Source organism: Pristiophorus japonicus, unplaced genomic scaffold (assembly GCF_044704955.1).
Source record: "Pristiophorus japonicus isolate sPriJap1 unplaced genomic scaffold, sPriJap1.hap1 HAP1_SCAFFOLD_154, whole genome shotgun sequence".
NCBI lineage: Eukaryota > Metazoa > Chordata > Chondrichthyes > Pristiophoridae > Pristiophorus > Pristiophorus japonicus.
In genome coordinates this window covers 1,118,528-1,145,026 of record NW_027251217.1, presented here as the reverse complement: position 1 = coordinate 1,145,026, position 26,499 = coordinate 1,118,528, and the positions used below count along the sequence as shown (strand labels likewise).

General features: G+C 45.4%; 1 protein-coding gene across 1 annotated transcript in view; it reads right to left on the bottom strand.

Moving 5' to 3' along the window:
• Positions 1–26,499, bottom strand: part of LOC139242930 (uncharacterized) — a 182,256-nt gene that overhangs the window by 8,760 nt on the left and 146,997 nt on the right. The window contains 6 exon segments of the mRNA XM_070870567.1: positions 7,183–8,011; positions 8,014–8,101; positions 8,103–8,902; positions 16,772–16,837; positions 16,934–17,105; positions 22,947–23,113. Coding sequence (XP_070726668.1) covers positions 7,183–8,011; positions 8,014–8,101; positions 8,103–8,902; positions 16,772–16,837; positions 16,934–17,105; positions 22,947–23,113 — 2,122 coding nt within the window.

The window sequence follows — 26,499 nt, the reverse complement described above, 5'->3', positions numbered from 1 at the left end:
CCCAGAATCCAGGGAATTTTGGTAAGTTACAACCAATGTACCCACAATCCCTGCTGTTACTTCTCAAGACCCTCGGATACAAGCCCATCCTGCTGTGCCACTCCTCACATCCCCATCACTCTGCCTTCCCTACCCTACTCCTGCACATCCTTACTCACACCAACTTACCTTGTACCTCCACCCATCCCTCTCTATCTACATCACATCCCCATCTCACTCACCCACCACCCCTTACACTCACCCGCATCCTTCTCCAATCACACCAACTAACAACACACAACGGTAAGCACTTGGGTCTTTGAGCCAATGTTTACCTGAGGTTTCTGTTAATACACTGGCAAACATTGAAATCTATATTGTCAATACTTTCTGTGCTTGGGCAGACCTGTGTGCACCTTTGGAAGTGGCTGAGTGAGTTGCAATGAATGGCGAGACATAATGGAACCCCCGCAATGTTGATGAGTGTGAAAGGAATGGTTTGGGCATTGTTGGGTTGCTTTATGTTGTTGGTGTGGGGTGGTGCTAACCTGGTGCATCATGTGACAGCCAGGGTGTACAGCGTCAAATGAAGTACATCTGACCATGGTGAGACCATACCTGACCTCCTGGGCAGCAATGTGGGCGGGTGCTGATACCCTCTGTCCTGTGCAGCATCAGGTGATTGCAGAGAAGGTCGGTGTGTTTGTTGGTGCTGCTGGTGTGGGGCTGATCATGGTCAGAATCTGAGGACCAAGGGGAGACAGTATAAACCGTACCCATTCTGATGTAATAGATGGCAGGTGAACTTGGGATAACAGAAGCGATCTGTCAATGGTGAGAGAGGTGACACTGGATAGAGAGCTTTCTCCAAACATTTGCAACCTGCATAAAGCTCACCTGTCTTTCAAACACAGCAAGCAACAGCTTCTGAGCTTGGAAAGTGAACAGCTGTGACAAGGGAGATTTTATAGCATATTTCCAGCTTTCAAGTAATGAGATGATTCCATGGCCATTCAACTCCCGCCCTGGTTACCCGACGTGATCCCCGAACAGCGTGGACCCCGTGGGTGACCTGGTAAACTCTGAGGATGGACTGAAATGAGTTGTTAATCGTTAACAAGGTGATAATGACCTGAATTGCCTCCCCCATCGCTGTGTGTCGGGTCTGCTCAGTGCTGACAGACCTGATATTTCGAAAAGTTGTGTGGAGCGGGTTAACAGCGGGTTCCCGACCCAGTGTCAAATAAATAATTTCCCACCTGACCCGCCACCGATCGCACCCACTGACCCCCCCGCAATATTCCCCCAATATTTAATCTCACTCTGTCCAACTCCCCATATATTCAGGGACTGTCAGTAAAATGTATTTATTAAATAAAGTGCTGTCTGTGTGAAGCCTGTAAATGTCCCTCTGTCCGATCTCATTCCGCGATGATCAGAATTACCCTCCTGGAGCTCAGTGATCGGACCCCTCATGTTTGGGGAAACTTGTCCCATTTGTGCAGCTCCTAAATCCCGGGTATTATAGGAATGGGGCGATTTTCCCCGAATCAAATGATAAAGCGGCGATTCCCTGTACTTTATATTAATCTGTATAATATCTAGGGGTGAGTTATATTGTGAAACGGCGCTAACTGCTGCTGTAAAATCCCCCCAGGATTTCACGTAACAAGGAGAGTTCATTCTGTCCCGTTACATGGTTTAAATCTCCCTGTACTCCTAGTTTATAGGGGACGGCAGTCTCTCACTGTATTCCCCATTAAACGGGCTCTACATGTATTCCAGGTGTAACTGGCCCGACAGTTTTGGGGGAATTTTCGGAAGTTTCCTCCCCGAGCGGGGCCTCACACATGGGGGGGCGGGTTATGAGAAATTCCCGGGTTCACTGCCCTCGGTTTACCCAGGAGCCGCCTACTGTGTGCGAGACCCTACCGCTGGCCAGTGTGTGTCTGTACCCCGGGGATAATACCCCACACCACACTAGATTGGTCGGTGTGTGTCTGTACCCCGGGGATAATACCCCACACCACACTAGATTGGCCGGTGTGTGTCTGTACCCCGGGGATAATACCCCACACCACACTAGATTGGCCGGTGTGTGTCTGTACCTCGGGGATAATACCCCACACCACACTAGATTGGTCGGTGTGTGTCTGTACCCCGGGGATAATACTCCACACCACACTAGATTGGCCGGTGTGTGTCTGTACCCCGGGGATAATACCCCACAGTGGTGCAGCAGGGAGGGATTCAAATTCTTGGGGCATTGGAACCGGTTCTGGGGGAGGTGGGACCAGTACAAACCGGACGGTCTGCACCTGGGCAGGTCCGGAACCAATGTCCGAGGGGGAGTGTTTGCTAGTGCTGTTGGGGAGGAGTTAAACTAATATTGCAGGGGGATGGGAACCTATGCAGGGAGACAGAGGGAGACAAAAATGAGGCAAAAGCAAAAGACAGAAAGGAGATGAGGAAAAGTGGAGGGCAGAGAAACCCAAGGCAAAGAACAAAAAGGGCCACTGTACAGCAAAATTCTAGAAGGACAAAGGGTGTTAAAAAAGCAAGCCTGAAGGCTTTGTGTCTTAATGCAAGGAGTATCCGCAATAAGGTGGATGAATTAACTGTGCAAATAGATGTTAACAAATATGATGTGATTGGGATTACGGAGACGTGGCTCCAGGATGATCAGGGCTGGGAACTCAACATCCAGGGGTATTCAACATTCAGGAAGGATAGAATAAAAGGAAAAGGAGGTGGGGTAGCATTGCTGGTTAAAGAGGAGATTAATGCAATAGTTAGGAAAGACATTAGCTTGGATGATGTGGAATCTATATGGGTAGAGCTGCAGAACACTAAGGGGCAAAAATCGTTAGTGGGAGTTGTGTACAGACCTCCAAACAGTAGTAGTGATGTTGGGGAGGGCATCAAACAGGAAATTAGGAGTGCATGCAATAAAGGTGCAGCAGTTATAATGGGTGACTTTAATATGCACATAGATTGGGCTAGCCAAACTGGAAACAATACGGTGGAGGAGGATTTGCTGGAATGCATAAGGGATGGTTTTCGAGACCAATATGTCGAGGAACCAACTAGGGGGGAGGCCATCTTAGACTGGGTGTTGTGTAATGAGAGGGGATTAATTAGCAATCTCATTGTGCAAGGCCCCTTGGGGAAGAGTGACCATAATATGGTGGAATTCTGCATTAGGATGGAGAATGAAACAGTTAATTCAGAGACCATGGTCCAGAACTTAAAGAAGGGTAACTTTGAAGGTATGAGGCATGAATTGGCTAAGATAGGTTGGCTAATGATACTTAAGGGGTTGACTGTGGATGGGCAATTTAGAGACGGCATGGATGAATTACAACAATTGTACATTCCTGTCTGGCGTAAAAATAAAAAAGGGAAGGTGGCTCAACCGTGGCTATCTAGGGAAATCAGGGATAGTATTAAAGCCAAGGAAATGGCATACAAATTGGCCAGAAATAGCAGCGAACCTGGGGACTGGGAGAAATTTAGAACTCAGCAGAGGAGGACAAAGGGTTTGATTAGGGCAAGGAAAATGGAGTACGAGAAGAAGCTTGCAGGGAACATTAAGGCGGATTGCAAAAGTTTCTATAGGTATGTAAAGAGAAAAAGGTTAGTAAAGACAAACGTAGGTCCCCAGTTAGAATCAGGGGAAGTCATAACGGGGAACAAAGAAATGGCAGACCAATTGAACAAGTACTTTGGTTCAGTATTCACTAAGGAGGACACAAACAACCTTCCGGATATAAAAGTGGTCAGAGGGTCTATTAAGGAGGAGGAACTGAGGGAAATCTTTATTAGTCGGGAAATTGTGTTGGGGAAATTGATGGGATTGAAGGCCGATAAATCCCCAGGGCCTGATGGACTGCATCCCAGAGTACTTAAGGAGGTGGCCTTGGAAATAGTGGATGCATTGACAGTCATTTTCCAACATTCCATTGACTCTGGATCAGTTCCTATCGAGTGGAGGATAGCCAATGTAACCCCACTTTTTAAAAAAGGAGGGAGAGAGAAAGCAGGGAATTATAGACCGGTCAGCCTGACCTCAGTAGTGGGTAAAATGATGGAATCAATTATTAAGGATGTCATAGCAGCGCATTTGGAAAATGGTGACATGATAGGTCCAAGTCAGCATGGATTTGTGAAAGGGAGATCATGCTTGACAAATCTTCTGGAATTTTTTGAATGTTTCCAATAAAGTGGACAAAGGAGTACCAGTTGATGTGGTATATTTGGACTTTCAGAAGGCTTTTGACAAGGTCCCACACAGGAGATTAATGTGCAAAGTTAAAGCACATGGGATTGGGGGTAGTGTGCTGACGTGGATTGAGAACTGGCTGTCAGACAGGAAGCAAAGAGTAGGAGTAAATGGGTACTTTTCGGAATGGCAGGCAGTGACTAGTGGGGTACCGCAGGGTTCTGTGCTGGGGCCCCAGCTGTTTACATTGTACATTAATGATTTAGACGAGGGGATTAAATGTAGTATCTCCAAATTTGCGGATGACACTAAGTTGGGTGGCAGTGTGAGCTGCGAGGAGGATGCTATGAGGCTACAGAGTGACTTGGATAGGTTAGGTGAGTGGGCAAATGCGTGGCAGATGAAGTATAATGTGAATAAATGTGAGGTTATCCACTTTGGTGGTAAAAACAGAGAGACAGACTATTATCTGAATGGTGACAGATTAGGAAAAGGGAAGGTGCAACGAGACCTGGGTGTCATGGTACATCAGTCATTGAAGGTTGGCATGCAGGTACAGCAGGCGGTTAAGAAAGCAAATGGCATGTTGGCCTTCATAGCGAGGGGATTTGAGTACAGGGGCAGGGAGGTGTTGCTACAGTTGTACAGGGCCTTGGTGAGGCCACACCTGGAGTATTGTGTACAGTTTTGGTCTCCTAACTTGAGGAAGGACATTCTTGCTATTGAGGGAGTGCAGCGAAGATTCACCAGACTGATTCCCGGGATGGTGGGACTGACCTATCAAGAAAGACTGGATCAACTGGGCTTGTATTCACTGGAGTTCAGAAGAGTGAGAGGGGACCTCATAGAAACGTTTAAAATTCTGACGGGTTTGGACAGGTTGGATGCAGGAAGAATGTTCCCAATGTTGGGGAAGTCCAGAACCAGGGGTCACAGTCTAAGGATAAGGGGTAAGCCATTTAGGACCGAGATGAGGAGAAACTTCTTCACCCAGAGAGTGGTGAACCTGTGGAATTCTCTACCACAGGAAGTAGTTGAGGCCAATTCACTAAATATATTCAAAAGGGAGTTAGATGAAGTCCTTGCTACTCGGGGGATCAAGGGGTATGGCGTGAAAGCAGGAAGTGGGTACTGAAGTTTCATGTTCAGCCATGAATTCATTGAATGGCGGTGCAGGCTAGAAGGGCTGAATGGCCTGCTCCTGCACCTATTTTCTATGTTTCTATGTTTCACACCACACTAGATTGGTCGGTGTGTGTCTGTACCCTGGGGATAATACCCCACACCACACTAGATTGGTCGGTGTGTGTCTGTACCCCGGGGATAATACCCCACACCACACTAGATTGGTCGGTGTGTGTCTGTACCCCGAGGATAATACCCCACACCACACTAGATTGGTCGGTGTGTGTCTGTACCCCGGGGATAATACCCCACACTACACTAGGTTAGCCGGTGTGTGTCTGTACCTCGGGGATAATACCCCACACCACACTAGGTTGGTCGGTGTGTGTCTGTACCCCGGGGATAATACCCCACACTACACTAGATTGGTCGGTGTGTGTCTGTACCCCGGGGATAATACCCCACACCACACTAGGTTGGCCGGTGTGTGTCTGTACCCCGGGGATAATACCCCACACTACACTAGATTGGTCGGTGTGTGTCTGTACCCCGGGGATAATACCCCACACTACACTAGATTGGACTCTTTTTACAGGCAGATTGAAGATCCTGAAGATCATTCTTGTCTGAATGTTCAGGACTGTAAATAATTCTCAACAGTTACAGCTGAAAGAATTCCCGATTCCCCAATATTCCCAATCCAGGAAACTTCCCCATCGACAAGATGCACTCTGCACAGTATTGAGGAAAATATCTAACTGTTAGAGGTTTAAACTCGGGTTTCTGTCCCGTTCCCAGTTCAAATGGTGGATGTGGAAAACATTTTAAAATGAATTCTACCTTTGCTGCCGGCTAATATTGTATATTTACATTCCACTGTCCAGCTTATTAAATATGATTTTGGGCCGTACACGACGGAATCTCCGGATGCATACGATGTGCGCACGGACTCAGAGGTCCCGCAAATACAGGTTCTCGGCACGCAGTACACATGTGCGAGAACCTACATTTGCGATTTGTCAATGTGTCGCCAGGAGGACGACATTGGCACGCAGAGATCCATCTATTTGCCCAACTTCTGCCCAGCGAATGTCCCTCAAACTCTTGTGCCTGGAAAAGGCAGGTATAGAACCTACTTTTACCAGTGTAAGAGTTTTAAAACAATGCACAATTACGTTTATCACTAGTTTTAAAATTAAACACCGTGTATTAAAGTATTTTTTTAAACCCGATTAAAACATTAAAAAAACAATTTTAATTAATTTTAAATATGTGAGCAGTTTTATTTATTCATTGTGTTGTGTTTCTGTGTTTTGGAAGTATTTTCAGTGATAGTACTGGGAGCTTGTACAAACGGAACTCCCAATATAATCAATGAGAACATTCCATGATCATTGGTGGTCCAGGCCATGTGATCCCAGGTTGCGTTTATGTTCCTGGGATGTGTGAGCCCATTCGCTGGGCAGCCCATCTAGGCCTCGGAGCGCAAGTCTACGTTCCTCCGGGACCACCAGGAACTTTGGGAATTTATTTTTCGGACGGAGGTGTCTGCCCGCAGGAAGCCACCGACCGCAAATTTCGGGCCTAATGTAATTATGTTTTCAGACTCTTTCAGTGAGCTGCATTTGTTGATGTGATAAAGACTGTAAAATCCCTATTTGTTCACAAGGATCCATTCTAGATTCTCCAGCCCTTCGGGTATTACTAACCGATCCCCTGATTATTGGTCATACTTGTCTTCAATCTGCTTCTCTCTGGTTTAACTGAACTGTTTCTTTCCCTTTATTACGGAGCAACAACACAATCTGTGACTGTTCTACAATTCACCCAACAGTTAGAGACAAATAAACAGTTACCTCAACTCCTGGCATTTGTGGAGTACGGATCCCAGCCGCTTGAGTCCTTCACACTGAATGTTGCACTTCCACAGATCGAGGCGTTGTATTGTATCACAGAGCCCAATGACATGAGACAGGACCGCACAGTCAATCGGGGTCAATGTCAATCCACTAAATGTAAGTGATTCCACAGATCCCACTGTGAGCTGAGCCAGTGCTGTATTCTGAGACTCAAACAGGTAGTGGAATGTGTTCAGGAGGTTCCGTTTACCAGCTTCAGTCTCTGTGTTCCCAATCTGTCCTTCAACCATCTCCTTCACCCAGTCAATCACTTGGCAGGTGGTTTGATGTAGAAATGGACCCAGAAACTCCTCCAGGGGTCGAGCTGAGTGTGGGGAGGAGAGACCAGCAGCAAAACGGAGAAATATCTCAAATCGCCCATCTTCCTTGCTGCGGGATTCACTGAGCAGTTTCCGGATGACCCCGGAATCGGGAGTCAGGAATTGGGCGAGTGCGGCTACAAACTCTTGGATGGTGAGGTGTGGGAATGTGTACACCACGCTCTGGGCAGAATCATCTCTCTCCAAAAGTTCCATCATGAACCCAGACAGGAACTGGGATGGTTGCAGATTGTATTTGATCAAATCTCCATTTCTAAACACAATCTTCTTCTCGGAGACTCCTGTGAAGGCCATCTCACCGAGCTTCAGTAACACATCACGGGGGCTTTCAATCTCTCGGCTGTGGTTTTTCAGAATGTTGTAGATATAGTAGGAATACAGTTGGGTGATGGTCTTGGGAACTGGCTGATGTCTCCTGTCTCTTTGTGTAAAGAAGGGACCCAGTAGTAGGAAGGGTTGAAGCACATGGTGTACAGGATCTCGTTCTCCTCCACGTGTTTAATAACAGCTGCTGCCACCGTCTGATCTTCAAAAAAACTTGTTGAAATATTCCTTCCGTTCTTCACCAACAAATCCCAGGATTTCAGCCCAGACCCTGATCTCAGCATTTTCCAATAAATGTAATGCAGTGGGACGGCTGGTCACTAGCACTGAACATCCTGGGAGCAGCTTGTGTTGTATTAAACTGTACACAATGTCAGACACTCCACACCGGTCTTCGGGATCTGTGCAAATGTAATCAGCCACTGTATGTATCCGATTGTCAGCAAAATCGATGCTGTCCTTGAATTCATCCAAACCATCGAATATAAACAGCAATCCCTCTGGGTTCTTCCAGAGCTCTCTCAGAATACTCCCAAAGTAAGAATACTGATCCAGTATCAGATTCCTCAGGTTTATTCTACCGTTAATGGCGTTCAAATCCCGGAATTTAAAACTGAAAACAAATTGAAAGTGGGGGTGTATTTTTCCCGTGGCCCAGTCATGAACAATCTTTTGTACCATTGTTGTTTTTCCAATCCCCGCGACTCCACTCACTGCCGCTGAACTCCCGGATTCTGATTTTCTTTGGGAGAAACTGCTGTGGAACAATTGATCAGTTCGTATTTTTTCCAGTTTTCCCTGGAGATGTTTCTTTGTCCACTCTTCATGGTCTCGGCCTCTTGCCAGCAGTTCATGTTCTACAAGTGTCCGATCTCGAACAGTAGAAATGACCGTTAGCTCAGTGTATCGATCAACCAGCTGGAAAACCTTAACCTTCTCCCTTATTAGGATAGTGTTCACTCTCAGTGTTTCAGTTTGTACCCGGAGTGTTTCCTTGTGTTTCTGTTGAATATCTTCAATTAGAACAGACAGAAAGTGGTTCTCAATGTTAGTTGCATTGTCATAAAACTATTCCTCAATACCATTTCACTCTTGAATAAAATACTGCTAAGATTGAATCCACGGTTACAATAAAGGTGCATGTTGCAATTAAAACTGTTACTGAAAGTAAACAATGAGCGAGAAATGTTTGAAATCCTCACTTGATTCTAGTATTTACTGCAAAATAGGGCTTTGGATATCAGTGGGATAGGGACAGACTGAATGTTCAGGAGTCCCGTTACTGTATCAGACCCTGGCAGGTTATCTGGGTTATGGTGCAATCTGTGAGTGGGACAGACTGTGAATGGACAGAAGTTCTCCTCAGTATTCCATTTGGCCATTATTAGAGCTTCCGACCCCATATTCACTCCATCACGAAGTCTGCCTCCTTCCACAATATAATCCGTCTCTGCCTCTGCCTCAGCTCATCTGCTGCTGAAATCATCCATGCCCTTTGTTATCTCAGACTCGACTATTCCGATTTCCTCCTGGCCGGCCTCCCACCTTACACGCTGCATTAACGAGCTTAACTAAACCTCTGCTGCCCATATCTGAACTCGCATCAATTACCCCTGTGCTCGCTGACCTACATTGGCTTCTGTTCAGGCACCGTATCGATTTAAATAGCCTCATTCTTGTATTCAGAATCCTCCATTGCATCACACCCTCCCTATCTCTGAATCTCCTTCAGCCTGCAATCCTTCGAGATCTATGTGCTCCTCCAGTTCTGGTCTCATACCCGATGTGCTGCACTCCGACATTGGTGCTCTGCCCTCAGTTATCAATACCCTGAGCTTTGGAAGTAACTCCCCTGAAGGAAGTTCCACTGTCATTGTATTAGGTCTTGGGTAGATTAGCTGGGCTATTGTATACACTGAGAAAGGGGCAGACTGTGAATAGACAGCAGTTAAATCGCTGTTGTTTCAGGACGTGGGGAGGTTATCTGGGGTATTACCTGCACTGCTATAGTCACCTGACCACAGGTGAAGGTCACTGCCATTCTGAAGGTACAGAGGACAATCAGAAAGATGATTTAAGGTATTGGGGGTGAAATTCAGTCACGTCTTATTTGGGATGGTTACCCAGGTGGAGCGGTAATGTTATCGTCGAAAAAGTTTGCGCCTTTACCCCGAAAATCGTCAGAATTGCACACCAGAGCTCGGGGGTGGCCATACGAAAGTTTTGGTTGGTAAATTAGCAAACCCATTGCGCATGCGCCGAACTTTGATTCAGATCCCGGGAACAGCCGAGTATTAAAGGCACGGCAAGGTAAGTTAGAGTATGAGCAGCTCCAGCTCCACAGTGTCTTCATAGCGCCAACATGGAGGAGGAAGGAGGACACCAGCTAAGTGCCCGCTTCTCGCCCACCGCTCTTGCTGGAGGCAGTGGAGCGTCGCTGGAGTGCCGGCCAGCCGGGAGGAGGATGAACACATCCGCCTATGGTTCTGGAGAGGCTGTGGAGGGAGACGGCACACCACGTTTCAGCCCGGAACATGGTGCCATAACAGCAACTCAATGTGGTGATGAATTCAACGACCTGACTTGGGTCGTCAGGGTGAGTACCCTTCCATTCACCTTCCAATGCCTTCATGTGAACCTCACTGTCTCACACAATGTAAAGACTTTGCAGTGCCTACCCCTTCTATATGTCTACCATGCCATGCTTCCCCTTGCTGAAGCCAGCCTGATACCTCTCCTGCACTTCACCAGATATGCCCTGCCCATCCAAGCCTCTCTCACCTTCTAGCTCCTTACATCCTGAGCCCACCGAGCAGCATCTTTCAACTCTTCAGATGCGGTCACAGGTCTAAACCTCAGACTGACTGGTAGTTGCTTGTGCTCCCGACCCACTGTGCGATGCCACGCAGCATGAAATGCAAATATACACACCGCCTTATTACTCAGATACCCGACTGTACACACACGTGGCACATCAGCACCTACACAGCCACACCCTCGGGAATCCCACCATCCTGACAAACCCACATGCGTGCTCATCCTGTTTCTCCCCATTCGTTGGGAAGGTAATTAAATTCATTCTGCATGTGTAGAGTGTGTGTGTGACATCGCGGATGGAGTGATGTGCTGCACATTGTGAGACGCTGCATATGTCCCCTGATGCAGCCTGGAAGGAGCCAGACGCATAGAAGGCGAGTACCACCATGACCTTCAGTGAGACGGACAGCACAGTCCTGGTGCCGATGTGAGGCTGCAGGTCTTCCTGCAGGAGATTGCATATCTCTCTAACAACCTCCTTTCGGAAGTGCATCGTTCTGATACACTGCTCCTCAGAGAGGTGCAGGTATGAGCGTTGTCTGTCGGTGAAGCCGTGGAGGTAAAGGCCTCCTGCTCCGACATCTGGGGGCTCTCCTCCTTCGGCCGCTAACATGCCCAACAGCCCTTCTCTGTTCCCGATGCCTTGTTAGAACATGTAGAGTGAAAACCAGGTGAACAAGTAATGGCTCCATTAAAATTTCACAAGAAGTTTGTGTCAAGCTGAACTGGTATGTCTATGTGCCGCTGCATACTCGGAGGCTCACCACTGTGCTGTGAGTAAACGTTGCACTGAATGTGACCTCCCAGGGAAGCGTTTCTTCATCCGTTTAAAGTCACCACCAGTTAACGACTCTGCAAGCCTGTACCGACTGTTTTTCCAGACGTTTTCTGACCGGGATGCAAGTGTGGACATTGCACCAGGAATACGTCATGGTCAGAGTGACCGTCAGCAGCCAGGCACTGCTGGTTTGTGTCCCCAGTGAGCCTGGAATGAATTTTCGGTGGGGACACTAAACGCTGCACTCCAGATCAGTAACCTCTTCCACTCCGCTCCCATTAACACCCCTCTGGCCACTACCTGAGGCGTTAGGCGACCGAAAATCCAGCCTGAGTTTAGGTTAACGGAAGGGTGAGGGGGGTTTGAAGTATTTTGTTTAGGCAAGAGAATTCTGTTTGGAGTATATTGATGAAATTCACATTAGTGCAGAAAAGAGTCCCATAAGTCCCAAAATAATTACAAGAATAAAAATGAATTTGGGAGATAAGACAGGGAATCAGGGGAATTTTTTCACCCGAAGGTTAATAGAGCCCGGGATCATTTACTAGGGAAGGACACATAAGGGGCACAGCAAGTGGGCTCTAGAGACAATTGAATGTGTTTGTGTGGATACACTGAGAGGAGGGGCAGGTGGTTCATCTCTGACAGGAACAGACTTATTTGGGCCAAATAGCCTTGTCCTGTCCCTCACCATTCTCTGATTATAATGGGCCAGAATTTGTGCTCCCCACAGGCACGTACGAGGTGAGCATGCGCCCGTGTGGTCCCCACAAATTCCGGGTTTCGGTATGTGAAGTGCGTGCTCCTAAACCCGGGAATTTGTGATCTGTCAAAAATTCTCCACAGATGCACCGCATCCGAAACTAAAGGGCCTCTGTGGGTGGAGAGTTGGGCTATTTACCCAACTCTTGCCCAGAAAATGTCCTTCAAATACGTACGTCTAATAAAAGCAGGCGTAAGGGCTAGAATTTCCAAACAACCCGCCAGCGCCCGATTGCCGCACAAAATACCGCTAAGATTCCCAAATTATCGGCAGCAAAAAATTCCCCCCAAAAGAGAAAAATCCACCCTGCGAAAAAAATGGGCCTTACACCCGATTCTTGGCAAAAAAATGGAATGTTTGACCGATTGGACGTTTCTTTTAAAAAAATGGGCGATAATTACTAAAATTACAAAAAGATTACACTGAGGCTGCGGGTTGCGCTTAGGGGAAGAAAACCACAAAAAATATTTTCAAAAAACATAACATAACAACCTCTCTGCCTCTATCTTGTCTATCCCTTTCATTATTTTGAATGTTTCTATAAGATCACCCCTCATCCTTCTGAACTCCAACAAGTAAAGTCCCAGTCTACTCAATCTATCATCATAAAGGTAACCCCCTCATCTCCGGAATCAGCTGAGTGAATCGTCTCTGTACCCGCTCCAAAGCCAGTATATTCTTCCTTAAGGTGACCAAAACTGCACGCAGTACTCCAGGTGCGGCCTCACCAATACCCTATACAGTTGCAGCAGGACCTCCCTGCTTTTGTACTCCATCCCTCTCGCAATGAAGGCCAACATTCCATTCGCCTTCCTGATTACCTGCTGCACCTGCAAACTAACTTTTTGGGATTCATGCACAAGGACCCCCAGGTCCCTCTGCACCACAGCATGTTGTAATTTCTCCACATTCAAATAATATTCCCTTTTACTGTTTCCCCCCCCCCCCCCAGGTGGATGACCTCAATTTTCCGACATTGTATTCCATCTGCCAAACCTTAGCCCATTCGCTTAACCTATCTAAATCTCTTTGCAGCCTCTCTGTGTCCTCTACACAACCCGCTTTCCCACTAATATTTGTGTCATCTGCAAATTTTGTTACACTACACTCTCTCGTCCCCTCTTCCAGGTCATCTATGTATATTGTAAACAGTTGTGGTCCCAGCACCGATCCCTGTGGCACACCACTAACCACCGATTTCCAACCCGAAAAAGGACCCATTTATCCCGACTCTCTGCTTTCTGTTCGCCAGCCAATTCTCTATCCATGCTAATACATTTCCTCTGACTCTGCATACCTTTATCTTCTGCAGTAACCTTTTGTGGGGCACCTTATCGAATGCCTTTTGGAAATCTAAATACACCACATCCATCGGTACACCTCTATCCACCATTCTCGTTATATCCTCAAAGAATTCCAGTAAATTAGTTAAACATGATTTCCCCTTCATGAATCCATGCTGCATCTGCTTGATTGCACTATTCCTATCTAGATGTCCCGCTATTTCTTCCTTAATGATAGCCTCAAGCATTTTCCCCACTAGATGTTAAACTAACCGGCCGATAGTTATCTGCCTTTTGTCTGCCCCCTTTTTTAAAGAGGCGTTGCATTAGCTGCTTTCCAATCCGCTGGTACCTCCCCAGAGTCTAGAGAATTTTGGTAGATTATAACGAATGCATCTGCTATAACTTCTGCCATCTCTTTTAATACCCTGGGATGCATTTCATCAGGACCAGGGGACTTGTCTACCTTGAGTCCCATTAGCCTGTCCAGCACTACCCACCTAGTGATGGTGATTATCTCAAGGTCCTCCCTTCCCACATTCCAATGACCAGCAATTTCTGGCATGGTTTTTGTGTCTTCCACTGTGAAGACCGAAGCAAAATAATTGTTTAAGGTCTCAGCCATTTCCACATTTCCCATTATTAACTCCCCCTTCTCATCTTCTAAGAGACCAACATTTACTTTAGTCACTCTCTAACGTTTTATATATCGGTAAAAGCTTTTACTATCTGTTTTGATGTTTTGCGCATATTTACTTTCATAATCTATCTTTCCTTTCTTTATTGCTTTCTTAGTCATTGTTTGCTGAAAATGAAAAATATGAGAAAAACATTCTCAGGACCATTTTCACTTACATCACTGCAAGAAAATGTTAAAACAATGAGTAAAAACCCATTTACTTACCTTTTTTTGCAGGGTTACTTACCTATCGCCCAGCTTTGCTGATGCTCATGGGTGATTTTTTTTCCAACTTACTTACGGGTCACCGCTGAGCCAAATATTGTGCCAGGGCGATCTGTGGACGGTGTACGACGGTGGTCTGTTCCCCAGCGGGACTTTGAAACTGTCGGGGGAACACAGCTGGGGAATTTTTCACCGACCCGGTTCTCGCCCAAAGCGGCCGATACCGCCGAGATACCGGGCGGGAAGCAATGAAAATTGTCGCATTTAAAGTACAGAAAAATACATTAAAGTAATTTCAACATTAAAAATCCTTTTATATAAAAGGTAAGTTTATTTTTAGACATTTTAAAACATGTAAATTTAAAAAGAATGTTTGTTTTAAATAACTAATTAAATTCTATTTATATTAATTTGAAATATGTGATGTTTTTGAAAGTTATTTTCAGTGTGTGTGTTTTTGAGGATATTCCCAGTCATGCTTATGATGGTTCCGGACATAGGGAGTTACTATAAGTATGAATGAGGATCCCACGACTCTGATAGGTTGGGACAGCCCACATTATCTCAATGATGTATACGAAACCCATACGCTTCTGGGATATGTGAGCCTCTATGAAGGTCTTCACATAGAGCCCCAGGATCGCAGGTCTCCGAACCTCCGGGATCACCAGGTACTTTGGTGAAATGTTTGCGGTCGGAGGCATCCACCAGCGGGAAACCTCCGACCCCAATTTCTAGCCCAATGTCCTGGAGTTTGCTGCAATAATTACGGCGAGTCTATCAGCAACGCCTGGTGTCCACACACGCGCAGTTAAACGTGGAAAACCAGAGGATGCTCCTCCACAAGGTCTGCTGCTGCTGTTCTCACCGATAGACTCGGAATTGAAATCACTGTAATGGCATGAACTTGCAATACTTACCCACTACCTCTGCACTAAAGTCGGATGTAAAAGATAGCGCTAGTGCACTCAGGACTACAAGATATTTTGAAGTCTCATTCTATCAGGAGAAAACTAATGTTGCAGATTTTAAATATATATATAAATATAGTTTCAACTTTTTCTGTTTGTATTTTTTCATCTTTGTCCTTTAATCCTATCTGTAGTCCTCAATCTTTCCTTTGCTTTCTCTACCTGCCTTGGCTCCATATTCCTTCATATCATTGTCGACCAAAAATCTATCGATCGCAGGTCTTGTTTCAGTCATTAAGGGGAAATAAATGTGAAGACATTAAAATAGAAATTATACTTCCTGGTTTGGACTTTGCGAGACTCTGAGGATTCTTCAATCTGATTGGTTGAAGAGCCTCAGTTCTCTCCACAGATGTCACAAATCCGCTGTAGAGGGCACCATGCTGGAACAGATGCCTGATGACAGCATCTCTTCACCCTAAATCCAGTCAAATCTTGGGGAACAGCTGTCAATGTTCCTTTGCCTCTATATCACGATCCTGCCAGATGTGTATAGGATTTCAGTGCATCAGGATCCTGCCAGGTGTGTATGGGGTTTCAGTGTATCAGGACCCTGTCAGGTGTGTATGGGGTTTCAGTGTATCGGGACCCTGCCAGGTGTGTATGGGGTTTCAGTGTATCAGGACCCTGCCAGGTGTGTATGGGGTTTCAGTGTATCGGGACCCTGCCAGGTGTGTATGGGGTTTCAGTGTATCGGGACCCTGCCAGGTGTGTATGGGGTTTCAGTGTATCAGGATCCTGCCAGGTGTGTATGGGGTTTCAGTGTATCAGGATCCTGCCAGGTGTGTATGGAGTTTCAGTGTATCAGGACCCTGCCAGGTGTGTATGGGGTTTCAGTGTATCTGGATCTTTCCAGGTGTGTATGGGGTTTCAGTGTATCGGGATCCTGCCAGGTGTGTATGGGGTTTCAGTGTATCTGACCCAGTCAGGTGTGTATGGGGTTTCAGTGTATCTGGATCTTTCCAGGTATGTATGGGGTTTCAGTGTATCAGGATCCTGCCAGGTGTGTATGGGGTGTCAGTGTATCAGGACCCTGCCAGATGTGTATGGGGTTTCAGTGTATCTGGATCTTTCTAGGTCTGTGGGGGTTTTCACGTAGCATCACGATCCTGCCAGATGTGTATAAGATGTCCAAGTGATACTGATAAGCAACTGGATTCAGTGAACGATTGCAAGTTCGCATATTTATATGAAACAAATCTATATACAATAGTTGAGCTTCGATGCCAAATCTATGCAACGTTGAATCCTATTTCCCTCGATCTTTGACATCCAGATTCCCAGATGCTAATAACCTCAAAACAGTCAAATATTCGGATTCTCAGAAGTGAAGTAAACAATTTGAAATCTGCATTTCATCACTTACCTTCCAGGTGACTTGGTACTTTGGATAAACCTCGTGCGATGTTCATGTAAACAAGTGGATCAGAACCTGTTTAAATCAATTACCGTTCATGAAATCAGATATTATAGTAAAATCTGTAGTGTTTGAATCTGAAATTGAATTCAGTGGGTGATGTTACCATACCGTGTTCCTGTATTTCTTTCAGTATTTTGTTCAACTTTGGTAATCTGTGGCGCATTTTGACAAAGGATTCCCACATCACCCTTTGGGCCTTAGAGCCTTTCTCCATCACCAGATTTAGGAGCAGTTTAGAACTGCCCGCCCGGTTTCCCTTCTCGGCGAGCTCAGTGACTTTCTGTAAAGGATAATAATGAATAGATTGTGGAGCGAAGTGAAATACAAATACCGAGAATGAGAAGCAAAGGATATGCTCAGTGATGGGATCTCCCAGTTGTTTTGAGCACATAAGGCAGTCACTGGGCTGGGTACTGATCCATTCTGGACAGGGGCTGTATATTCTGTAAACCTGTTGATTCAGACATTAACAGCAAAGAAATTTGATGAAACTAAAACAGAAAATCAGAACTATTGTTCTTGGAGAATCAGGAATTACTGACAATCTGCAGTTTTAATGGTATTCGTTTTCTCTGCCCTGCAATATACAACATAACATCAGATTACTGATTGACAATATGATGCACTTGTTTGTCACACTGTGATTTACTGAGAAATAAAACAGCAGCCAATCTATCACTCATGTGCTTTTGTTCTAAGAATACCAACAATCTAATGACTTCAGTCTTGAATATGCTCATAACTTGACCATTAATAAACACGATAACAAGTCCAAACATCAATCACTTCTCTTTCAGTAATTGAAATGCCTGACACCCATTATTCTACATTCTCGCTGCCGGCATGAACCTCGAAAACTGGAGTCATGCATCCAGGACTTCCATCAACAACTTACATTTACATGTTATTTTAATACAGAAAAGCTTCACTTCACAGAGGCAGAATTAGACACTGGGGCCCGAGGTAAAGCAAGATATGACATTAGAGGTGAGCAACACCCTGAGTAAAGGTAAATTTTGAAGAGAGGGAGGTGGAAAAGCGGGGGTTTTAATAGAGTGAATTCCAGAGCGTGGGACCCCAAGACAACTAAATGCTTGACCACCAGTGGTGGTGTGAACCAAGGGTTGCATGAGGCCAGTTTTAGAGTAAGGGAGAATTATATTGGCACAGGAGGTTGTCGGCCTGCAAGAGCTTATAGAAATAGGGAAGGTCGATGCCAGGAATGTATTTGAATTGGAGGATGGAAATTTGAAATTGAAAGCATTGGATGACGGGGCGCCACCATATGAGAGCACAATTAATATAAAATTACAGATTGACTGAATTCAATTCCGTTATGTTGCCCCAGAGAAAGACCTTCCACACCAAGAGCTCCGGGACCAGGAAATTACAGACTGAATGAGCTCCGGGACCAGGAAATTACAGACTGAATGAGACCATTTTCCTGATCTACCCCTCGGGAGTGACCTTCCACACCCATAGCACAGGACCAGGAAATTACAGAGTGGACGAGCCCAATTTCCTGATGTCACCCTGGCATGCATTGTTCATCAACAAGAGCAGAGGGACAGGTAATTTACCCACTTGAGTGGTTTTGCACAGTCCATGATAACAAATGATAAAGTGAGAGAAGATAGTTTAGGAGAGCAAAACAGCAATAAATATAAGACAGACAGTAAGAGCTTCTGCAGGTATACAAACAGGAAGAGTGTCGCTAAAGTAAACATTGGTCCCTGAGAGGATGAGACTGGGTAATCAATAATGTGAAACAGAGAAAGGGCGGTGACTTTCAACAAATATTTTGTATCGGTCTTAAGGTAGAAGACACTAAAAGTGTAGATGCTGAGAGGATGTTTCCCCTCGTGGAGGAATCTAGAACTAGGGGTACAGTTTCAGAATAAGGGGTCACCCATTTAAAACTGAGATGAGGAGGATTTTCTTCCCTCAGATGGTCGTGAATATTTGGAATTCTCTATCCCAGAGAGCTGTGGAGGCTGGGTCATTATATTTAAGGTGGACATAGACAGATTTCGGAATGCTGAGTTATGGGTTATGGGGAGCGGGCGGGGAAGTGAAGTTGAGGCCAGGATCGGATTAGCCATGACCTTATTGAATGGCGGAGCAGGCTCGAGGGGCAAAGTGACCTACTCTTGCCCATATTTCTTATGTTCAAAGGAAAAAAAATTTGCTTTAGAAATGTTATGCAGATACACGGAGATGTTACCAGGGATGAGGGGCATTGTTATGCATGGGATTGCATTACAGTTGAGAAGATTAAGTGAGCAGTTGATGGAAGTCTTCAAGATTCTTAAAGCTTATGATTAAATAAATGTTTAGATTGTTTTCACTGTTTAGTCAGAGGCCACAAATGGAGGCTAATTCGAAGTATTAATGGTGATGTTGGATAACTGTATTTCTGTCATGGTTTTAAAATGCATAATTTATTCCTGGAAACGGTTGCAGAACCAAATCGATAAATTGTTATAATAGATAATTCGATTGTTGTCAGAAAGTGTAAGGTTAGCATATCTGCTGTGAGAAGGAGGTTGGGGATAGACCAGGTTGGATATCAACTGTAAAGGGTAGTGACTACGAGGTTGAGATTAGACGAGGTGTAATATTAATGCAAATGGGTAGTGACCAGGAAGTTAGGATTAGATTAGTGAGCAGGTGACCGAGGTCAAGAGGAGGAGGTTGGGATTAGACTGGGTGGGATATTAATGGTAATGGGCAGTGAGCAGGTTGGGATTAGACCGGATGGAATATTGCACCTCCCCTTTTTCTAGTCTGCCGCCATTCAGATAATATTCTGCCTTCGTGTTTCTGCCCCCAAAATGGATAACCTCACATTTATCCACATTATACTGCATCTGCCATGTATTTGCCCACTCACCTAATCTGTCCAAGTCACCCTGCAGCCTCTTAGCGTCCTCCTCACAGCTCACACCGCCACCCAGTTTCGTGTCATCCGCAAACTTGGAGATAGTACACTCTATTCCTTCATCCAAATCATTGATGTATATTGTAAAGAGCTGGGGTCCCAGTAATGAGTCCTGTGGCACCCCCCTCGTAACTGCCTGCCATTCTGAAAAGGACCCGTTTAGCCCGATTCTCTGCTTCCTGTCTGCCAGCCAGTTCTCTATCCACTTCAGTACATCACCCCCAATACCATGCGCTTTGATTTTGCACACCAATCTCTTGTGCGGGACCTTGTCAAAAGCCTTTTGAAAGTCCAAATACACCACATCCACTAGTTCTCTCTTGTCCACTCTATTGTTACATCCTCAAAAACTTCCAGAAGATTGGTCAAGCACGATTTCCCTTTCATAAATCCATGCTGACTTGATCCGATCCTGTCACTGCTTTCCAAATGGGCTGCTATTTCATCCTTAATGATTGATTCCAACATTTTCCCCACTACTGATGTCAGGCTAACCGATCTATAATTACCCGCTTTCTCTCTCCCTCCCTTTTTAAAAAGTGGCGTTACATCAGTTACCCTCCAGTCCATAGGAACTGATCCAGAGTCGATAGATTGTTGGAAAATGATCACCAATGCATCCACTATTTCTAGGGCCACTTCCTTAAGTACTCTGGGATGCAGACTTTCGGGACCCGGGGATTTATCGGCCTTTAATCCCATCAATTTCCCTAACACAATTTCCCGCCTAATCAGGATATCTTTCAGTTCACCATTCTCACGAGACCCACTGTTCCCTAGTACATTCAGAAGGTTATTTGTATCTTCCTTTGTGAAGACAGAACCGAAGTACTGGTTCAATTGGTCTGCCATTTCTTTGTTCCCCATTATAAATTCACCTGAATCCGACTGCAAGGGACCTACGTTTGTCTTCACTAATCTTTTTCTCTTCACATATTTATAGAAGCTTTAGCAATCAGTTTTTATGTTCCCTGCAAGCTTCCTCTCGTACTCTATTTTCCCCTTCTTAATTAAACCCTTAATCTTCCTCTGTTGAATTCTAAATTTCTCCCAGTCCTCAGGTTTGCTGCATTTATATGCCAATTTATATGCCTCTTCCTTGGTTTTAACACTATCCTTAATTTCCCTTGTTCGCCATGGTTGAGCCACCTTCCCAGTTTTATTTTTACTCCAGACAGTGATGTACAATTGCTGAAGTTCATCCATGTGATCTTAAAATGTTTGCCATTGCTTATCCACCATCAACCCTTTAAGTATCCTCTGCCAGTCTATTTTAGTCAATTCACACCTCATACCATCGAAGTTACCTTTCCTTAAGTTCAGTACCCTAGTTTCCGAATTAACTGTCATTCTCCATCTTAATAAGGAATTCTACCATATTATGGTCACTTTTCCCCAAAGGGCCTCGCACAACAAGATTGCGAATGAGTCCCTTCTCATTACACATCAACCAGTCGAGGATGGCCAGCTCCCTGGTCGTGGGATATTAATGGTAATGGGCAGTGAGCAGGTTGGGATTAGACTGGGTGGGATATTAACAGTAATGGACAGTGAGCAGGAGGTTGGGATTAGACTGGGTGGATATTAACAGTAATGGGCAGTGAGCAGGAGGTTGGGATTAGACTGGGTGGATATTAACAGTAATGGGCAGTGAGCAGGTTGGGATTAGACTGGGTGGGATATTAACAGTAATGGGCAGTGAGCAGGAGGTTGGGATTAGACTGGGTGGATATTAACAGTAATGGGCAGTGAGCAGGTTGGGATTAGACTGGGTGGGATATTAACGGTAATGGACAGTGAGCAGGAGGTTGGGATTAGACTGGGTGGATAGTAACAGTAATGGGCAGTGAGCAGAAAGTTTGGATTACACTCGGCGAATCAGAATAGATTACTTAAAACTTGCACAGCCTCAAGGCAGAACGTTGTGGTTTTTCCAAGAACAGATTATTTGGGTTGTTTTCCCTGTTTAGATCGGATACATTTTCACCATATGAGATCCTGTGTTTTTTTTAAAGGATCTTTGCTAAACCCATAATTGATTATTTTGACATCCAGCAGTTCCCCGATTTACTATTAAATACTTTCCTGGTCACTCAACTTATGACCTTCCCATAAACTCCTGTCTGTTGTCTCTGGTCTCTCCTATTCCCAGTCCCATTGAAACCGTTTACCTTTGTTTTTAGTCCACACGAGTAATAGCCGAACAGTTCCCCTGTCCTTTGTACAGATACTGATGGGACAAGGTGTGTATTTACAACACTTCACATCATTGTATCCCATTCGCAATATTTGCAATTTTATCAATTTCATTCCTATTGTTGTGGTTCATGTTCTGGAACATTCCATGTTTCTAACATTTATTTTAACAATTCACGCTGGCAGTGAATAAAGCTAATCAGGAGTTTGGTTGCTTGAACAAGACATTTTTGAGATGAAAGAGGGAGATAATGCGCCCACTTTATAAACCATTGCTGTGACCGCACTTGTACTGTATGAAGGTCCGGTTGCCTCAGTACAAAGGTTATCGCAGCTATTGAAGAGAGCAGCTCGAATGATTGAGAGGGTGGACAGGTTGGATTAGAAGGAGCTATTGTCTAAAGTGAGCATGTTAACACTGGAAAAGAGACGATTGAGAAGTGATCTGATTGCTGTTTCACTTTGTTCACTACAGTAGAAACAGAGGACACTGCCTGCGCTTGAAGGAGAGTAAATTCAAAACTAATCTGCAGAAACAATATTTCAGTGAGGGAGTGGTGAATCTGGGGATTGGGCTGCCTCGGGAGACTGTGGAAGCAGTTAATGTTGATTCATTAAAAGGCAAATTAGATTTATTTCTAAAAATCACATTTTGAATTGCAGTATATGAGTAATTCGAGTTATGACATGTGGTAAGTGCAGCATGGTTGTGAGAAACAGATGACCTTGTACCTATGGTTCCCAAAGCTCTCCACCACTGGGGCTTTCCTCACCTCATGTCTGGCTCTGTTGTAGACTCACTGATTATAGATCGATCAGTCAACTACTCCATGATCATTGTAGCATGCGACTACCAGGATGCTAAACAGCGAGCTCGGTAGATCTTGGCATTTTTTTCATCGAGTAACTATGTTCCTATCTCACATTCTGTCAGCTCGGTGATGGTGGAATGAACTAAACTCATTCTGTGTCCCTCCCACTTACGTGATATTCTTGTCCACTGAAATGGTCCTCGCCTGTTAACCAGAGACCGAGTCCCTCCACACCCTCTTCAATCGCCTGTTCTAGTCTGTCCCGGTAGAATTTCGTCAACTGCAACAATTGGTCATCGTTGCACTGTGTCAAGAGCTGAGTGATTGTAGATTTCGGATCTGTGAAGTCAAACGGAGAAAATTAAACAAATTATCGACTTTCTATCCAGGCTGCAACATTTCCTCTCAAATGAAAGGAAGGCTCCTGCAGGCCACATTCTGAAAACGTACATATACACAAGTTCTATATAGTCACCTTAAAGACAGTGTTCACATTTGTCAAACTTGAATTAGCTTCAGCTCATGGGTTCCAGCCTCCCCTGATCATCGCCTGTATCTGTAATTATTCCCGAATTCCACCTCGAAATACAGATTCCAAGAGTTTGCTCACAACGCAGCCTCCCCCTCGGTCATCCCCACTGTGCGTAAGCTGAAAAAACACTCCAAAAATGTGCTGTTTCCCTTCCTATTCCTTAACTGTGTAACTATTGATTCTACATTACAAAACTCCTGGGGATATCCTTATATTCTAGCCCTGTCATAAAACACATCATTAATCCTGGAATACAGTACATTTCACCCTCCTCAAAATGTTATCAGTGTGATTTCACCCAGAGTTTTGTTCTAAACTAAGTCCTGTCTCAGTTAATGGACCACAACATCATCATCATCATCATCATCATCGGCTGTCCCTCGGAATCGAGGAGGACTTGCTTCCACTCCCAAAGTGAGTTCTTTGATGGCTGAACAGTCCGATACGAGAGCCACAGACCCTGTTACAGCTGGGACAGACATTCGTCGAGGGAAGGGGTGGGTGGGGCTGGCTTGCCGCACGCTCCTTCCGCTGCCTGCGCTTGTCCTCTTCACGCTCTTTGCGTTGAGACACGAAGAGCTGAACGCCCTCCCAGATGCACTTTCTCCACCTCGGGCGGTCTGCGACCAGGGTCTCCCAGGTGTCAGTGGTGATGTCACACTTTACCAGTGAGGCTTTGAGGGTGTCCTTATAACGTTTCTGCTGTCCTCCTTTGGCTCGTTTACCATGAAGGAGCTCTGCATAAAGCATTTGCTTAGGGAGTCTCGTATCTGGCATGCATACTGTGTGGCCCGCCCAGCGAAGCTGATCGAGTGTGGTCAGTGCTTCAATACTGGGGATGTTAGCCTGGACAAGGATACTGATGTTGGTGCGCCTGTCCTCCCAGGGTATTTGCAGGATCTTGCGGAGACATATCTCCAGCGACTTGAGGTGCCTTCTATACATGGTCCATGTCTCAGATCCATACAGGAGGGCGGGTATTACTACAGCTCTGTAGACCATGAGCTTGGTGGTAGATTTGAGCACCTGGTCTTCAAACACTCTTTTCCTCAGACGGCCGAAGGCTGCGCTGGCGCACTGGAGGCGATGTTGAATCTCCGCATCAATGTCTGCCTTTGTTGATTCGAGGCTCCCGAGATATGGGAAATGGTCCACGTTGTCCAGGGCTGCGCCGTGGATCTTGATGATTGGAGGGCAGTGCAGGGCGGTGGTGACAGGCTGGTGGAGGACCTTTGTTTTACGGACGTTAAGCATAAGGCCCATGCTTTCATATGCCTCAGTGAATACATTGACTATATGCTGGAGTTCAGCCTCTGAATGTGCACAGACGCAGGCGTCGTCCGCATACTGTAGCTTAACGACAGAGGTTGGGGTGATCTTGGACCTGGCCTGGAGGTGGCGTAGGTTAAACAGCTTCCCACTGGTTCTGTAGTTTAGTTCCACTCCAGCGGGGAGCTTGTTGATTGTGAGGTGGAGCATGGCGGCGAGGAAGATGGGAGAAGAGGGTTGGAGCGATGACACAGCCCTGTCTGACCCCGGTCTGGACGTGGATTGGGTCTGTGATGGATCCGTTGGTAAGAAACATAGAAAATAGGTGCAGGAGTAGGCCATTCGGCCCTTCGAGCCTGCACCGCCATTCAATGAGTTCATGGCTGAACATTCAACTTCAGTACCCCATTCCTGCTTTCTTGCCCTTGATCCCCCTAGTAGTAAGGACTACATCTAACTCCTTTTTGAATATATTTAGTGAATTGGCCTCAACAACTTTCTGTGGTAGAGAATTCCACAGGTTCACCACTCTCTGGGTGAAGAAGTTTCTCCTCATCTCTGTCCTAAATGGCTGACTCCTTATCCTTAGACTGTGACCCCTGGTTCTGGACTTCCCCAACATTGGGAACATTCTTCCTGCATCTAACCTGTCTAAACCCATCAGAATTTTAAATGTTTCTATGAGATCCCCTCTCATTCTTCTGAACTCCAGTGAATACAAGCCCAGTTGATCCAGTCTTTCTTGATATGTCAGTCCAAACATCCCGGGAATCAGTCTGGTGAACCTTCGCTACACTCCCTCAATAGCAAGAATGTCCTTCAAGTTCGGAGACCGAAACTGTACACAATACTCCAGGTGTGGCTTCACCAAGGCCCTGTACAACTGTAGTAACACCTCCCTGCCCCTGTACTCAAATCCCCTCGCTATGAAGGCCAACATGCCATTTGCTTTCTTAACCACCTGCTGTACCTGCATGCCAACCTTCAATGACTGATGATAGAGTATTCAAACAGGCTCATTTCGACAGACTGTGAAAATTCACAGACCCCCAAGTCAAGGCTGCTACGTGCTGCTCAGCATGTTGCATTAACTCATCAATCAACTTGACATTTTCGGACCTTGGGTAGCGAGCCAATAAAACGTTAAAAGACTTTCAATTGAGCCAATAAGGTCAAAGAAGGTGAGTTCTTTTCTGTAAATTGATCCAAGTATAAAATACAGCCATTTTGACCATGTGTCTCAGTAAGAACAAAGACCTGGCTTGAAGCCAAGAAGTTTGTTGCTCTCTGCCGAGATTAAAAAGTTAAAACTACCATCGGAGTTCGTATTTCATTGGAAATTAAGAGATCTAACACATGACACCCAGGTCTCATTGCACCTCCCCTTTTCCTAATCTGTCACCATTCAGATAATCGTCTGCCTCTCTGTTTTTACCACCAAAATGGATAACCTCACATTTATCCACATTATACTTCATCTGCCATGCATTTTCCCACTCACCTAACCTATCCAAATCACTCTGCAGCCTCATTGCATCCTCCTCGCAGTTCACACTGCCACCAAACTTAGTGTCATCTGCAAATTTGGAGATACCACATTTAATCCCCTCGTCTAAATCATTAATGTACAATGTAAACAGCTGGGGCCACAGCACAGAACCTTGCGGTACCCCACTAGTCACTGCCTGCTACTCTGAAAAGTACCCATTTACTCCTACTCTTTGCTCCCTGTCTGCCAACCAGTTCTCAATCCACGTCAGCACACTACCCCAATCCCATGTGCTTTAAGCTTTGCACATTAATCGCTTGTGTGGGACCTTGTCGAAAGCCTTCTGAAAGTCCAAATATACCACATCAACTGGTTCTCCCTTGTCCACTCTACTGGAAACATCCTCAAAAAATTCCAGAAGATTTGTCAAGCATG